We start from the raw sequence: 16412 nt of genomic DNA, 5'->3' as shown, positions 1-16412 counted from the left end.
ACTTGCAACTTGAAAGACAGCGCTTTAATTTACTATTTCTTTTGTGAAATGAAAATGCATGCTTTGGTTCACAAAATAAATGTTATACAACGCATCATTTTCTTTATATTCCTTATTGTATCATACTGTGATCATGACCCCAAACATCAAGACTCTTTTATCTTTCACAGATGGCACATCAGAATCCAGACAACGACGACAGCCCTGCTGTAATAGTCATTTTTGAAGGATCCAACCAATATCATTTGTTTGGTGACCTCTCTGAACAGCAACTCCGACGGGTCCTTACTGACATCTTGGGGCCAATGGCTTCAGGCCTGGACTCTGGGGACGATGACGCCAGCATCAACACGGTCTGGCCTACAAATGGAGATCTTCCAAACGTAATTAATCATGTAAGGAAAGAGATGATTAGAACAATTCACACTACAGACTGACTGATACAATACAATTATGTATAGATGTGTGAAAGCAGGGACACACTTCAGTTCAAAATAGAAATGTTATACAGTGCATCATTTTCTTCATTATATCTTGCTGTTTATATCTTGCTCATTATAAAAGGACTCTTTTGTCCTTTTACAGGTGGTAATTGAGTTTTCCCAAGGTACTGATCATGCCAACCGTGTACACATTGAGGTGGATGTGTTTAATCCAATGTCTGGAAGAGACCTTGAACAGATCTTTTCTGCGATAAGAGAGGTAAGTTAACAAATTATTAGAACAAATCACACTACAGACTATGACCAATACAATCATTTTCAAATGACAACGCACACATGCACACGCACGCACACACACACACACACACACACACACACACACACACACACTATAGATACCCTCATATGCAAGTAAAAATGTGGGAAAAACATACAGTAATAAATGCGGTCATCATCATAATCATAATTCAAGGTATGTATAATTTGTAAGAATGTTCATTTTATTTACCATAGTTTTTACTGCCCCCGAGGAATGATAGGGAGCAAGGAACCACTTCCTCAACTGAGTCTGCGTTTGTGGTGAGATGGCACAATGCGGTAGAAAATGTTAGGACCTTCTTCAGAAAAGCCTGGAAGCGATTGCGTAGTATCAGGATTAACTGTGTTGTTGCATTCGAGAGAGACTAAAATCACTAGAACAAGTTCTTTTCTACCCTTAACAAAAAAAGTAAAAAAAAAGTATACTAGGCATAGGTAAAAGTTAATTTTATTAAGTATGCGTAAGTAATGTTACCTAAGTAATGTTAAATTATTTTATTAGGTATATTTTTTTTAAGTACACTAATATAAATATACTGGTAATATACTTGTAAATGTTTGTAAATTTTGGCACGAAACTGGCGTTAGTTGTGATCAGTGTGAATTAGCTTTAAGAACGTAGGATCATGTAGGCATGGTGTTTTTTGAGCCTTCTTTTGATCAATGCAAGTTAGTTTTTAGAACGTTGGCATATGTAGGCGTGAGTTGGGTGTTTTTTTTGCGTTCGTTAGATCAGTACGAGTTCATTTTTAGAACGTTGGTATTTGTAGGCATGAGTTGGTGTTTTTTTTGCGTTCGTTAGATCAGCAGGAGTTAGTTTTCAGAACATTGGCATTTGGCGTTAGTCTGTGTTTTTTGGCCTTTGTTAGATCAGTGGAATTAGATCAATTGGAGATCAACGTTGGAATTTGTAGGCATTCCTTAGATCAATGTGATTTGGCTTTTAGACGGTAGGCGTTTGTTGGTGTTTTTGCCGTTTCTTAGATCAGTGCGAGTTAGCTTTTAGAACTTTGGTGTTTGGATTTGGCCTAATAATGATGATGAAATAATGATTTATTTAATCATTCTGTTGCACTTGTTTAAAGGTAATATAAAGTGACCTGTATGCCATCATTTTGATCCAGGTTTAATTTTGCAGTAAAACAGGATGAACTTTTTTTATGAATTAACTAGTTAAATTCTGTTGCGGGCGGCACAGTGGCTCTGTGGCTAGCACTGTTGTCTCACAGCAAAAAGGTCCCCGGTTCGGCTGGGATGGGAGACTTTTCTGTGTGGAGTTTGCATGTTCTCCCTGTGTCCGCGTGGGTTTACTCCGGGTACTCCGGTTTCCTCCCACAGCCCAAAGACATGCAGGTTAGGTTAATTGAAGAATCTAAATTGTCCCTCCCCCAATTTGTGTAGACTAACTTGTGTATGGTTAAATGGTGCCCACCATGAATATAGCCATACATGCTGGAATGGCAATAAGAAACAAATAAATATTTTTAATAAATTTGATTTTAAAGGTGTCATGAACTGGCCTTGTTCATTGTTTTATACTGTTGTGTAAGGTCTACTTATGACGTTCGCGTGGTTTTTACATAAAAAAACATCAAAATCAATAAGTAATAGGCTACTTTCTTCCCGGGTTTTGAGGCCGGCTTGACAAACGCTCGGTTTTACTGGGCATGCCGCATTGAAGACTTGGAAGTAAACGCCCACTGCTATGATTGGATAGCAGTTTGCGTTGTAAACTTAGTTGGAGCCTTCTGTGAATTTGGTTAGGCAAGTAACGTTAGGTTACACATTAGCAGGACATATCGAGTGATCTCTCGCAAAGCAATAGTGACGCATAGTACATATATGTTGTACTCACATAAGATTGCTGCGCCATTCCTGTCGGACCCAATATTGACACCACAGCACTGCTTTTTAATTTTACATTTAGGGTTAAAATTGATGTCTTAATTCATGACACGTTTAATCAAATAGGGATGAACTTCAAAATGAACTTACAACTCTACCAATAAATGTGTGGCTATAATCGTACAGCTGTATCTGTCTTTATCAAATTGATCAAACTAAATACTCTTCGAAGATACGAAGTATGCAATACTACTGTATAGGCACTCAAGATTAATATGAGATTGGCAGAAACTGTGTGTGCTACCTCATCTTTAATACCAGTGAGTGTTTTTGGGCCCTTTTGTTGTTTGACAAACATAATAAACCGAGATGTTTATGATGCTGCTGCCCCTTTAAGAGCTAGCGGATCTAATATAGGCCTACAGCAAAGCACAAGGATTCTTGTTAATATGGGAATTTTGACGTAATTTTGTTTATATGTCCGTTTTGGACGTTTAAGATGTGAAGGAGAACTCAGTAGTATTTTGCGCTAGGACTCCCTGGAAGCGCTCAAATCTCAAACCGCGAGACTTGAAGTGATTTTTCGTCATGAAAGCTGCATTGATACACATGTTTGCCTTTTATAAATATTGAACTCACAAATAAAAAGTATTTACCGTTATGTCTAACATTTTGTATGCTTTCCAGTATTGTTGGTACACGGTAGTGTGTGCAGTGCTGCATGTTTAGCATCACACTGCAAACACTACATGCAACACATTTCATTATTGCAGTTTGTACCATAGCCGGGGAAATTATTTTATTCTGCAGGCAAAACATATTTTAGTTGCAATAGTGAACGCTTCATTCTGTCGGTCCTTCTGCTTCAATATCAGTAGCACCCCAAAATGAAAATTCTGTCATCATTTACTGGCGTTCGGGTTGTTTCAAACCTGTATAAATGTCTTTGTTCTGCTAAACACAAAGGAAGATATTTGTAAGAATGTCAGTAACCAAACAGATCTCATCCCCATTGACTCCCATAGTATTTATTTTCCCTACTATGGCAGTCAGTGGGGGATGAGATCTGTTTGGTTACTGACATTCTTACAAATATGTTCTTTTGTGTTTAGCAGAACAAAGACATTTATACAGGTTTGAAACAACCCGAGGGGCCAGTAAATGATGATAGAATTTTCATTTCTGGGTGAACCTTCGCTTTAAATGCGCCTCTTACACCCGTGCATTACGTCAATGGGGGTCGGGGCCACTGATAGATAAGCAAATGGCTGAAGGAGGGGAGACGAAATGGAGCGACTCGATGTGCCGCTCTCGCAATATAACATTTCTGAGCATTAAATTTATAATGTGCAAAATAATATATTGATCAGTTTGCCAGTCACATTGGTGCGACCATTAAGAAAAACTGAAAAAAATAGTCGCAAAATGCCACCATCTGGTCTCAGTCTTTGTTCTTTTGAACACAAAATGAGATATTTTGAAGAATTTAGCAAAGCAAACAGTTCTGGGACACCTTTGAATACAATTTAAATTTTTCCTACTATGGTAGTCTATGATGTCCCAGAAAGGTCGGAACTAAGGTTTTCCAAACATCTTTCTTCGAGTTCAACAGAACAAATAGATTTATACAGAAATTTAAATGTTTGGGTGGAGTATCCTTTTAAAGTGAATTAAAATGATCATCACTGGTTTTGACCATGTCATGTCAAACCTGTATGACTTTCTTTCTTCTGGAGAACACAAAAGAAGATATTTGGAAGAATGTACCCGAATGTATTGACTTCTCAGTGGTTTTGTGTACGTCCCAAAGAAGTCAATAAAATGACAGCATTTGTGGCTGATCAATCCCACGAATATCATGCTTACTATTTACGTTGTTTATTCAAAATGGTTGAACAATCACATCCATCTTACTGTATAATGTTCACTTTATATGTGAGCAGCCTAATATAAAAAAAAAACATTTAAACTTCGGTTTCTCGATGGTTAGATTTCAAAAAGCATTTATTGTCATCACAAGGTTTTACTAAGCATGAATGTAACAGGAACTTTTAAAACAATAACATTCAAGAAGATTACAGTAATGATTGTAATCAATCAAGAACAAAGTAGAAAAGTTCACGTGTTTTTATCCAGGGTGACTTTGAAGGCACTTTCAAAGTTTCTTTATTCTTCGTTTGTGTGTTCTAACCTGTGATCCTATCCTCACAAGTCTCTCGTCTTTCTTCAACTTTCACAATCCACCACAAGATGTCAGTATTACACTGAAGGTATCTGGACATGTGCTTGTACCTGTCCACCCGTTTCACTGGAATCCAGGAATAACTGTGATGTCTCGGGTGAGATGAGCAGAGGATCGATCCTAAAACACACATTGTAAGTGATGTGCTGGTGTTTCTGGAGGCGAGCGACAACAAGATCTTCATCAGAGCTCTATTTCAAGGTTAAACATGAAAAACCAAATAGAAACACTGTAGTGTATTTAAAGTGCTCAAGAGGTACTCGAGACCAGTATTAAAGTGATCTTTCACCCATTTACTCTCCTTCAAGTTGTTCCAAATGTATATACCTTTTTTGTTCTGATGAACACCGAGAAAGATATTTGGAAGAATGCTTATAACCAGACAGATCTCAACACCCATTGACTCCCATAGTAGGAAAAATTACTTTTAATTACTTTTAAGAATACTTTTTTGTTCTGTTTAACACCAAAGAAGATATTTTGAAGAATGTAGGGCAGCAAACAGTTCTGGGTCACTTTCGACAACCATTGTTTTTTTTTTCAACCATGGGAGTCAATGGGTGTTGAGATCTGTTTGGTTATAAGCATTATTCCAAATATCTTTCTCTGTGTTCATCAGAACAAAGACATTTATATACATTTGGAACAACTTGAGGTCAGTAAATGATGACAGAATTTTTGTTTTTGGGTGAAGTGTCACTTTAAGCAGGGCTTGACATTTAGCATTGTCATGTGGTTGTCCTTCGGACAAGTAAATTTGTCATTTACTTGTCCGAGTACAAAAATTACTTGTCCTAAGATAAAAAATATTTCATTTGAATTATAATATAATATAATCAATATAATTGTTTTGGATTTAGATTGGTCAAGTTTGCTTCAAAGCATTTTAACTAGTGTCCGCTTTGGCCGCCTGAATTTGGTTATAGGCCTGCTCTCCGTGACTGCTGTAAAACAAAGGCAAGCAGTAATTATTATTAGTGTTAAGGCTGTAAGTTCACTTTTCTTGCACATAGCACTGGTGGATAAATTAGGGCCATATCATTTTTAGATTACCTAAATTTGTTTTAATATTTGTAAGTTGTGTGTTTTTCCTGTTTTACTATACAATAGTGGTATATTGGTCCACATAAATTACTGTAGTATACTATAGTATTTACTATAGTAAACTGCAGTAAAATTCTTACTATATTGTTTTTGAACTTTACTATAGTATACGGTGTTGATCAATTTACTACAAGGGCACTTCAATTTTCAAAAACAAATTCTATAGTACATTACAGTATTTTTTATCTGATTGTTCAGTTTAACGGGACTTTTATTTTGACGGGTCTTCGGGAAGACGCTTGTTTGCCGTTAGCTTCACTCAAACAGTAAAACGCTGGTAAAATAAACTCTCAGAGCAACTCTGGAGATGAAGTTCATGTGTTCACATCCTCATACAGTGCAGACGCAGATAAATCCTCGACCATCACTCGTGTTGTATGTTAAACTGTGCACATAATTCACTCAGACACGCAGAACAGCCAGATGACATTTAAATAACAGGATTCTGCGCATTGATTAGTCACACAAACAAACACAAACACGCAGCTCTGAGCTCTGTCTAATGCACATACTCTTATTATTCGACATGTATGTCGTACTTTTTTTTCAAGTTTCTTGTCCGGTCGGGCAAGTAGAGTTCTCTCTCACCTGCCCATACAAAACATTCACTTGTCCCGGACAAGCGTCATGTCGAGCCCTGCTTTAAGACTATGTCGTCATGGTCTTGTCTCAGTCTCACCTCCATTTGGTCTCGGTCTCAGTCTTATTTAAAATCACTAAATTGCATTTAAGCTACAGTTTAATGATGAATATTGTCTTAAAGTGCACACTCAGCTTTATTTAGAGTGTATTCACATCCAGATTAGCTGATGGGTTTAAGAATTCCAGTTCCATGAAGCTCCCTCTTTTTTCAAGGGACCAAAGGTAATTGGACAGTCGAATCAAAAGCTGTTTTATGGACAGGCATGGGCTTTTCCTTAAATCATTTCTTCATAAATTAAACATGTTAAAGGTCGAGTTGATTCTACGTGTGGTGTTTGCATTTTCTGTTGCAGTGAACCCACATCATGCGGTTCAGAGAGACAGACCGCTGTATATCTTGGGTATTTATGTGCTTTCTACGTTTATACGTTACATTTTTGGCATTTTTACTTGCACAAAAATTGTGATGTGTTAGGTGGGTGATAAAACATGGAAAACAAGCGTTGAATGTGATGTTAACTTCCTCTGCTTAGCGTTTGTATTTATTTGCTTCAAAAAGCCAAAAGAAGATCCCTAAACATAAAACTCTGCTCAATGAATCACCACACTGACTTTTATTAGTATTTAATAATTAATGTGGCTCTTTCGGATAAATTTAGGGAGTGCTTGTCTTGGTCTTGGTTTGGGTGGTCTCGACTACAAGTAATAGAGAGAGTAAACTGTATTTTTGTTAAGCGTACAGTATGACGTCATTCAGCCAACAGACACGATGAAGAGATAATTTCTTGGTGTGGTGTGTTGATGTGTGTGTACCTCTGTGGTTCTTCTGGTGTGCTGCTCTGGGACTCTGTGGCTTTGGTTTCTGTGACTCCACAGCTGCTCATGGGCTCTGTTTTTTATACACAAACATGTCAACTGGGTGTGTGAGTCATCAAGTATAGGACTACATTACATTTACATTTATGCATTTGGCAGACGCTTTTATCCAAAGCGACTTACAAGTAGGAGAGCATATAAACATTTTGTCAACATGCTAAACAGAACCGTTAGTTTACAAGGCCATGCTACTAGAGGATTAAAGCTGGAGAAAGCAAAGGAGAGAATGAACATTTAGTTTTTTTGACAGACATTGTTATGTCCGATTAACAAGATTACATCACACAACATGTGCACTACATGACAGGTTTCTAGTCTGAATATGTGGAGCTGGACGTTTTTTTTTTTAAATTATTTCACTTTTTTGCCTGCGGTTTAATATTCACACAACGTGCGGTTTCATGGAATGAAGTACTTTTGTTTTGGTGACTACCTAATGCTTCATTCCACATCTGGTAGAAGTCCTGCAGTTTTTCCCAAGAATGAACTTTAGAATGAAGTTGTGAACACACCTCTTTCTTTCCTCAAGAAGCCACTGTTTCTCCTTCAGTTCTCTCATGGCTGCCAGTCTGATCTCATCTGTTCTGCTCCAGCTCTGGGTTTCTGAGCAAATGCCTCTCGTGACGGCTTTAGTCCTGGAAAACAGATGGATATTGTGTCTGATGTGACAGGCTTGTTCCCTCCTGAATCTACAGGTACAGCCTTTGGTGTAAACATGCACACACACATACACACATTTTATTTGTGTAATGGTTTTTATGAGCTAGTGATCATTTTATTCTATTCTATCTATCACAGAAAATGTAGCATTTTTACATTTGTAACAGCTGTGATGTAGGGCTGCTCGATTATGACAAAAATCATAATCACGATTATTTTGGCCAATATTGAGATCCCGATTATTTAACATGTTTACTCACCAAGTTTTAAAACAACATAGAAAAATAAAAAAACTTGGCTTTTAAACTGTGAATTCAACTGAAAAATAAATGTAAATGAATAGCACAGCTGAACCACTGTAAAGGAAGGGGTGCGCTGTGGATTTATACCACAAGAAAAGAGAGGATCCTGGCAAAATGGAATGCGGCACAATAATCGTTTTACATCGATTATTTTGTTTTTGTAATTGTTGAAGGCCAAAATTGACGATTACAATTATTTTCGATTAATTGCACAGCCCTACTGTGATGCGCACAAACACACACATTTATTTTGAATGAAAAAGAATGACAAACAATAATACAACACATGGGTCATATCTCTATTGTCAGTGAAATGTACCCTACTGTCACGCGTTTTATAATCATCACTAGTATTTATATATTCATGTCTCGCTGATTGAATCCCGGTACCTGATGGTGGTGAGGACGAGCGGTCCAGCTCCTCTGTCGCCCTCTGATGTTCCAGGCTGTTCTAAATCAGCCCTCTCCATCTGGACCATCCTGTGCCGAAGCTCCTGAAAGTGGCGGATGTCTGCGTCATCCACTGCTTCTTCACACAGATCCAGACTGAAGCCACTCAGATCAGACAACTGCAGCTTCTCCACCGCAGGAACATCTGAATGAAACGCATCATCTCACATTTACATACTCGAGGTAAGACACAAGCATTGAGCTTATGTGAGTATTAACCCAAAAACAAGAGTGCTTTTTTTGTTTAGTGGGTTGTGGAGCAGTAAGGAATCGCGGAACAACTCCCCTGAAAACCCCAGCAGGTACAATGTGCAAAAAACACACCGAAATGAATCGCAACACCCTTTGCATGGACAAATAGGGCACGTTTGAGAAGTGTTTTGTTATGGTCTGTCATATAACATAACACAACACACTTTACTGGCCACACACTGAGAGTTCCACCACTGTTCTCTGCACTCACGCAAGACTTCTGTCTGAAATATGATTTACATTTCAGATGAAATTAAGATGTTAGTATCCTTCTTCAGTCACACTTGATCACATTAGAGCTGCGTTTATTTCTCGTTGGTCTAGATGTCTGTTGACCACGTGCTGTGTCATGGGTTATTGGTCGCTTTCATTGGACTGAAAATGCAGGCGTCGTGCTGCGCCAGAATCCAGCTGAGCGGCACACGCGTCTCCAGGGGAACAGAACTCACACCAGCCAAGCAGAACCAGGGCAAGGAGCTATTTTTGAGGCAGGCCATGCTTTTTATGCAAAGATGCAGATGGCAAAGCACAACACACACACACATCTACACACCTCACTCTCGGGTTTATCACCTCACCTAGTTCAGCCGTGGTGCTGCGCAGATAGTGGAGAATCTTTGCCAGCCCCTGATTCACGATATGGTGAGGTGGAAACGTGAGAGGGCAGTTCCTCAGACTCAGGGCTTTCAGTGTGATTACATTACCTGCGGTGGAGAGAGAGAGAGAGAGAGAGAGAGAGAGAGAAAGAGAGAGAAAGAGAGAGAGAGGACACGTCTCACTGCAATAAACAAACACGTGATTCCTCCTTCACATCTTCTAGAACAGTTTCAAACTTTTATGATGCCAAAGACCCCCAAATGTGAGGGACCCCCTTCCAAAAACATACATTCATCAGTATATTTTAGATAAACAGTATGTGTGACATTATAAAGACAATAGATCGTTTTCAAACGTAGAGTTATGTTGTATGTATAAACCTGAAGAGAAACATTTCCAATTCAAATATATTTGTATTGAAGTGACTTTCACAATAAATCTTACTTTACTTTACAAAGAATACTGATTTGTAAACCCCAAAGAGTGAATATTAACAGTCATTACGAAACATGTTAACTACTGTAAATAAATATTTGTATATCTTTTTCAAATCATGTTAGCTAATGCATTAATGTTAGTGAATGAAACCTTAGTGTTAAGTGTTACCGAAGCAATAAAATCCATTTCAATTGATGTATGTAGCAAGAAAACTGAGATTTATAAATATGAACACAGTGATATTGTTTAATAGACTTTTACAATTTCTGCTATTTGCTTTTTCCACAGAAGTTTTCTGGAGGTCCCAGGACTCCAGTTTGAAAAGTTCTAGAAAACCTAGACATGTGTACTCACCCAGTTCTGGCGGTAGTTCAGTTATTGGGTTGCCCTCCAAAAGTAACGTTTTCAAGCATCTTGTAGACCAAACATAAAGACAGTCTTTGACTTATTTAAAAGATTTAATTGTAATGTTTTCTGTTTAATTCTGTTAAATTTGACTGAATGCTTAATATGAATTCGGTTGTAGTGGAAAAGGTTCTCTTAAAACTTAGAATATTTCTCTTTCTGTAGCTATACACACTCACCTATGATGGCCAACACCTGCAGGGAGATTTGTGAGTTCGTTATGTCTCAAATCCAACCACACTAAAGATGGCAGAGAGCTGAAGAAGTGCTCAGGAAGACGAGTGAATTCATTACCTTCCAGATATAAACTCTACAACATACACATCAGAGGAAACACGCAGTGAGTGACTCTGATAAATACGAGCACAAACAAGTCCACTGAACTCTGTACTGACCTTTACATGTGTCGTGTTCAAAACAAACTCCGATATTTCCATCAAACCTCTTCTGCTCATATAAATCGTGTCTGGTGCAGAACGCAGTTGCACTGAGGCGATGTTATTCACGACCTTTTCTTTACGATCAGAGACTTTCTTCTGGTGTGTCATCACAGTGTTTAACGGATCATTTCTTACGTAACGTTACACTCCGACAATTAATGGTTTTTACACAGCGGACGTATGAAATTATTTTAAATAAGTTTATACACTGTCCTTATCGTTGACCGTTTTAAAACAGAGGCCGTAGATCTCTTACAATTCACGTCAGCTGTGATGTTAGTCGTTACCTTAGAGACAGCACGTGAAAGTGAAAGCAAGACTACGGTGCGCGGTGGGGCCCAAACATCCTCGCGCGTTTGAATAATACCAGGACGCATAAACTGATATGGATTTGGTTAGTATTGTAACACTTTAAATTAAATGTCTTTTGAATCCATTGTTAATACATTTGCTAACATTTTTAGAAAGAAACACGTACAGTATTTGATTTCCTAATGTGTGTTAATATCAATGCAAGTTGATGTTACGGAGACAACTTGAATGCTTTTAAAATCGATTCTTTCACGAAAATGAACTATTGTGTTGCTATGGTAACACTGACCTAAGTTTAATAAGCGCTGTTCCTTGTTCATGTTAACCAATTATCTTATCAAACCGAACTCGTCATGTTGCTCCGACCTAATTGGCTTGAATTGACTGGAACTGGTAAATACGAATCGCCCAGAAAGATCATTATGGAGGATGTTACAGTCGTTTCGTTGTACTTCCGTTTTGTATATATTCATATATTATGCATTCCCGTTTATTATGTCTTGTCTTGCCTTAAGTAAAAATATCACTATTTCCAAAGTAGCCTATATTATTGTTGTTATTACTATAAATGTTTTTTTCTCCTAAATAAAACCAGTTAATTGAGATGTTATGGTAAGAAGAACATATTTACATGATTTATCTTACAGAGAGACAGAGAGATGCACAGCGAGATAGAGAGCGGAGGAGGAGGAAGGGGCACAGGGAGGGGGGGAGAGAGAGACAGAGAGGGAGGGACAGAATGAGTGAGGGACGAGAGGGAGGGGAGAGAGGGAGGGAAGGGAGGGAGGAGAAGAGAGAGAGAGAGAGAGTGAGGGAGGGGAGAGAGAGAGGAGAGAGAGGAGAGAGAGAGATAGAGAGAGGAGAGAGAGAGAGAGTGAGAGAGAAGAGAGAGAGAGAGTGTGAGACAGAGAGGATAGAGAGAGAGAGAGAAGAGGGGGGGAGGGGAGGGAGGGAGGAGGAGGTGAGGGGAGGGACAGGAGAGAGAGAGAGAGAGAGAGAGAGAGAGGGGCTGATACACTCATTGGTGAAGCTGAAACACATCATCAGGAGCTGCAGCTCGTGGTTCAGTAGCACGAGACACATTCAGCTCCAGGTTTCTCTCTCAGTGTGTGTCTGATTCTCTCTCTGAAACAGATAAAGTGCATCAGAGATCAGATTGGATCGGACCGGATCATCAGTGTTGATCAGAGATGCTCGTGTTTTAGAGGCATCACGCATCAGTTTCAGTGGGACTGAAAGGAATGAGATCAGATCATCAATGTTTCACTGGGGCAAGTGGAAGAAGAGGATGGGCGCCAACAGTTCGTCCAAGAGACCGGTGTTCGACGACAAAGAGGATGGTCAGTCTCAACATCAGCATCACTGTTAATGCACGAACACACTGATGCACTGCACATGTATGTGATGTGTGTATTACACAAACTGCAGTTTGGCTTGATGAACTCTCATAATCATATTTAATTTCACTCATAGTTTATAAACTGTAGTCATCTGCAGACACAAATACACAGAATAGTTTCTATTTCTCTCGATGGGATTTGCCTCTCTCAGTTAGGTGTGTGTCAAATGAAATGCTCGTGTGATCCTAAAGATCTAAACATGCTTGTTTGTATTCTCGTGCATTTCTGCTTTATCTGTGAAACGGTCTGTGACGGTTTTATTCTAGAAAGCCAGACTGTAAAACGGAGATGTGTATAGGAATCGCTGCTGTCGTATTGTCTGTCAAACTTGCTTTTGTTGAAAATACACAGCCAGAAAAATGTTCCATCTTTTGTCTGTCACCTCTTTAGGACGCATTACATTTCAAATCCAATTACTGCTGCCAAACACAGGTTTTCAGGAATAAAAATCAGCCAATTAAAATCATGTGCCGTTTAATTGGCTCATTAGCGAGGATTTGAGGAATCCGGGGGAATTATACCGCAGTATTACAGCACTGACATGAATTCAACTGGAACTCTTTTTTTTTTGGCAGATGAGTTGATCTGATGAAACCTGATGAGTTATTTCATACGATAAAACCTGAAGGACTGTGCTGGGCGTCTCATGATGACCCAGTATGGACTGAAATCACTTTAGCGCTTCTGTAATGAAGGTGAAAAATATTACTGTTATGTGCGGCCGTCTTTTATTTACAGGACAATGAGAAGTCAGGGATTCATTAGCGGGCGAAGTTCATGTTTCATGTCAATGATTTCAGTTAAGAAGTCAGATGCTTCATACAATCGGATGAAACGCTGAGAACTGATCCGTAACACTTGACAGTATTGTTTTGTATTAGATCATGCATAGCTGTCACATACTTTTACAGAAGATATTCATCTTGATAAAGTTCTGCATAACATTTTAATATTAAAGGTTGTGCGCATTAACATCAGGTAATGTGTTTAAAAAAGAATAATAGTCAAATTATAAATGAGCATTAACCAGGTTGAATAAACGTAAAATAATTGTTAGTGAATTCATTTCACTAATGTTGAGATATATTGTAAGGGGATAATATTATTAAGCTCAGTAATTCTTTATGAATGACATCAGGTTGAATTTCTCTGCCCGTCTGCTTTCTCACCACCGCTCCAGAAGATTCTCACATTTATAATCGATGTGTTATTTCTGCAGGAGCGGTGGGTTTCTGTGACGTCATGCACACGGCCTCTTTGATGCTGTGTAGACAAAACCGGTTCCTCCTCATGACACACACATGAAAGAGAGAGCGAGAGAGAGAGAGAGAGAGTTGTGCTCGACTTGTGTGTTCTGCTGGTTTGAGTCATAACGAGAAACGTATTCTGCCAAACACGTGTTGTGATTTATTTTGTTAAACAAAGAGATGGTTATAACACTATTCTATACGATATGTTTAATGCATTTACAGTAGGAACAGTACACTCAAAAATGATTATCATTTATTTATCTATCATCATGTCAAACCTGTATGAGTTTATTTCTTCTTCAGAAGACAAAAGAAGATATTTTGAAGAATGTTGATAGTCAAACAACGCTGAACTCCATTGACTTCCATTGTTATGAACACAAAACCATTGAGGCATTTCTCGAAATATCTTCTTTTGTGTTCCACTGAAGAAAGACTCACGTACAGGTTTATGACCACACGCGAGTAAAAATGATGAGAGAATTCCCTTTAAGTGCATGTGACAGCAGAGATTATCAGTGAATAATGACTTATACTTGGGTTTGTTCCTCACACCTGCGCTCACTTCACCTGTCACACAGAATAGAGCTGCGCAAATTCCTCCTTTGGCGTGCGACAGAAAAACATCCTATTGGTTTGAAACAACATGTTTGTGAGTTAATGGTGATAATAAAAGGATTCATTTCTCTGATGAACTACAGCTTTAATGTGAATCAACTGCACGTGCGAGTGTTGAGAGATTAGCGCTCGCTCGGAACAAACAGCGGATGACATCATGGCGCAGGACATTATGTTAGAAGAGCAGAAGCTCGTGTTGACCTGGTTAAAGGCATGATGTGTAGACTGACGCTCCCTGCGGCTGCATCACTCACTGTAGACCCCTCACATCTTATTGAAATCAAACACGCATGAGCCGAGACACAATACTTCACTGTAACATCTTTAATAACGCTGCAGATCTCTCCGCTGCTGTAGTAAGTGCTTCCTTCACCTCTCATGTCTCGTTGCTCTCTTGACATGAATAATAGATCAGGGTGAAGATGCAGAGCTATGTGATGGAGTTTGTTGACAGTATATGACTGTATAGACACTGTATTCTCTCTTCATTTTTAATGCGATGCTTCATTTTCTGTCTGATGGGGATCTATATCTGTGAGACCACGCATGCCACATTATGATCAAGAAACCTGCACATGTGAGAGAGAGAGAGAGAGAGAGAGAGAGAGAGAGAGAAGAGAGAGAGAGAGAGAGAGAGAGAGAGAGAGAGAGAGGAGACGAGAGACTAGACAGAGAGACAGCAGACAGAGACAGAGAAGACACAGACAGACAGACAGACAGAACAGACACAGAGACAGAGAGACACAGACAGACAGACACAGACAGACGAGACACACGACACAGAGCAGAGACACAGAAGAGACGACAGACAGAGAGCAGACAGACACAGAACAGACGACAGAGACAGACAACAGACAGAGACAGAAGACAGAGACGACACAGAACAGACAGACAGACAGACAAGCAGACAGACAGAGACAGAGAGACAGACGACAGAGACACAGCAGACAGAGACAGACACAGACAGACAGACAGAGCAGAACAGAGAGACGAGAGACAGAGAGAGAGATTTTGAGAGAGAGAGAGATTTTTTTAAACAGCTCTTTATTACAAATAGACAGAGAAACAAAATCACCAAACTATAAATCACATATAATCACAGAATATGATGTAAAAAACAATTCAATCTTAAAAACAGAGCACAACGCTCCTTTGCTAGCACCATTTCAGTTCAAAGAAAGAAAATCAGTTCATGACTTTATAAAAATTAAAATCAATAAAAACTCTAGCCTTTACAAGACTTGGAGAACAATATCAACATCTTGCCCAGACTTCTGCTCAATCTTGTTATAACTTGCTACTGGTGTAAACAGCTAATTTAGCTTGATCCCAATATAAATTCAGATAATTGACAATCATAATTCGTTTTTCCTTCACATACTTAGCACCCATACTAAAAATTTCCTTTGAAAATGATCATTAAAACAACCAAAACAGACTCCTTAATACCATGAATAAATATTTTAACCTAAACACTCCATAAAAGCATGAAATTAACGAAGTTGTTGTGTTAAAAAAAAAAAAAAAAAAAAACTAAAAAAAAAAACAAAAAAAAGACAATCAGAGTCACTTCATTAAAAAGAAAAAAAGATTACAGCAAGACAGAAGAACGATTGTAAATCTTACAAAGGTGACAAAACTAATCATTAGTTAAATATCACTATTTTAAAAGCAGGGGCTATTATTTAAAAAAAAAAAAATTAAAAAAACAAACAAAAACAAGTATAAATAAAGTAAAAAAAAAAAAAAAAAATAAAAAAAAATAAAAAAAATAAAAAAATAAAAAACAAAAAACAAAAAAGTAAAAAAAAAAAAGAA

General features: G+C 38.3%; 1 protein-coding gene and 1 long non-coding RNA gene across 5 annotated transcripts; one reads left to right on the top strand and one right to left on the bottom strand.

Annotated features, from left to right (window-relative positions):
* Positions 1 to 961: 961 nt before the first annotated feature.
* LOC130559387 (leucine-rich repeat-containing protein 27-like) lies at positions 962 to 11767 on the bottom strand. Of its 2 annotated transcripts, XR_008963562.1 has the most exons (9): positions 10970 to 11767; positions 10754 to 10884; positions 10524 to 10582; positions 9713 to 9838; positions 8823 to 9027; positions 7983 to 8105; positions 7408 to 7483; positions 4798 to 4968; positions 962 to 1072 (listed from the first exon to the last, which is right to left on the bottom strand). XR_008963562.1 is itself a non-coding variant. In XM_057342422.1 (8 exons), exons 1-8 carry the CDS (start codon positions 11120 to 11122, stop codon positions 4912 to 4914), a joined length of 930 nt encoding a protein of 309 aa, XP_057198405.1. In that variant the 5' UTR covers positions 11123 to 11767; the 3' UTR covers positions 4582 to 4911. The 2 variants fall into 2 exon arrangements, 1 of the variants encoding a protein (XP_057198405.1); XM_057342422.1 differs by lacking the exon at positions 962 to 1072 and having other exon boundaries at positions 4582 to 4968.
* LOC130559389 (uncharacterized) lies at positions 8911 to 15059 on the top strand. 3 transcript variants are annotated; one of them, XR_008963564.1, is made up of 5 exons: positions 8911 to 9065; positions 9113 to 9184; positions 10458 to 10565; positions 10740 to 10914; positions 12461 to 15059. It is a non-coding gene; the product is annotated as an uncharacterized LOC130559389 (long non-coding RNA). The 3 variants fall into 3 exon arrangements; XR_008963565.1 differs by lacking the exons at positions 10458 to 10565; positions 10740 to 10914; positions 12461 to 15059 and adding an exon at positions 9459 to 9830 and having other exon boundaries at positions 9131 to 9184; XR_008963563.1 differs by lacking the exons at positions 10458 to 10565; positions 10740 to 10914; positions 12461 to 15059 and adding an exon at positions 9459 to 9830.
* Positions 15060 to 16412: the final 1353 nt, after the last annotated feature.

This window comes from Triplophysa rosa, linkage group LG9 (genome assembly GCF_024868665.1).
Source record: "Triplophysa rosa linkage group LG9, Trosa_1v2, whole genome shotgun sequence".
Lineage (NCBI taxonomy): Eukaryota > Metazoa > Chordata > Actinopteri > Cypriniformes > Nemacheilidae > Triplophysa > Triplophysa rosa.
This window is presented reverse-complemented; position numbering and strand designations above follow the sequence as displayed.

Excerpts from the sequence above, each read along its gene's own strand:
- LOC130559387 (XM_057342422.1), bottom strand. The coding sequence starts at position 11,122 with ATGACACACCAGAAGAAAGTCTCTGATCGTAAAGAAAAGGTCGTGAAT. Across the intron at positions 8,106-8,822 it reads CTCGTCCTCACCACCATCAG|GACTAAAGCCGTCACGAGAG; the intron begins GTACCGGGATTC and ends TCTGTTTTCCAG. Across the intron at positions 7,484-7,982 it reads CTTCTTGAGGAAAGAAAGAG|AGCCCATGAGCAGCTGTGGA; the intron begins GTGTGTTCACAA and ends TATAAAAAACAG.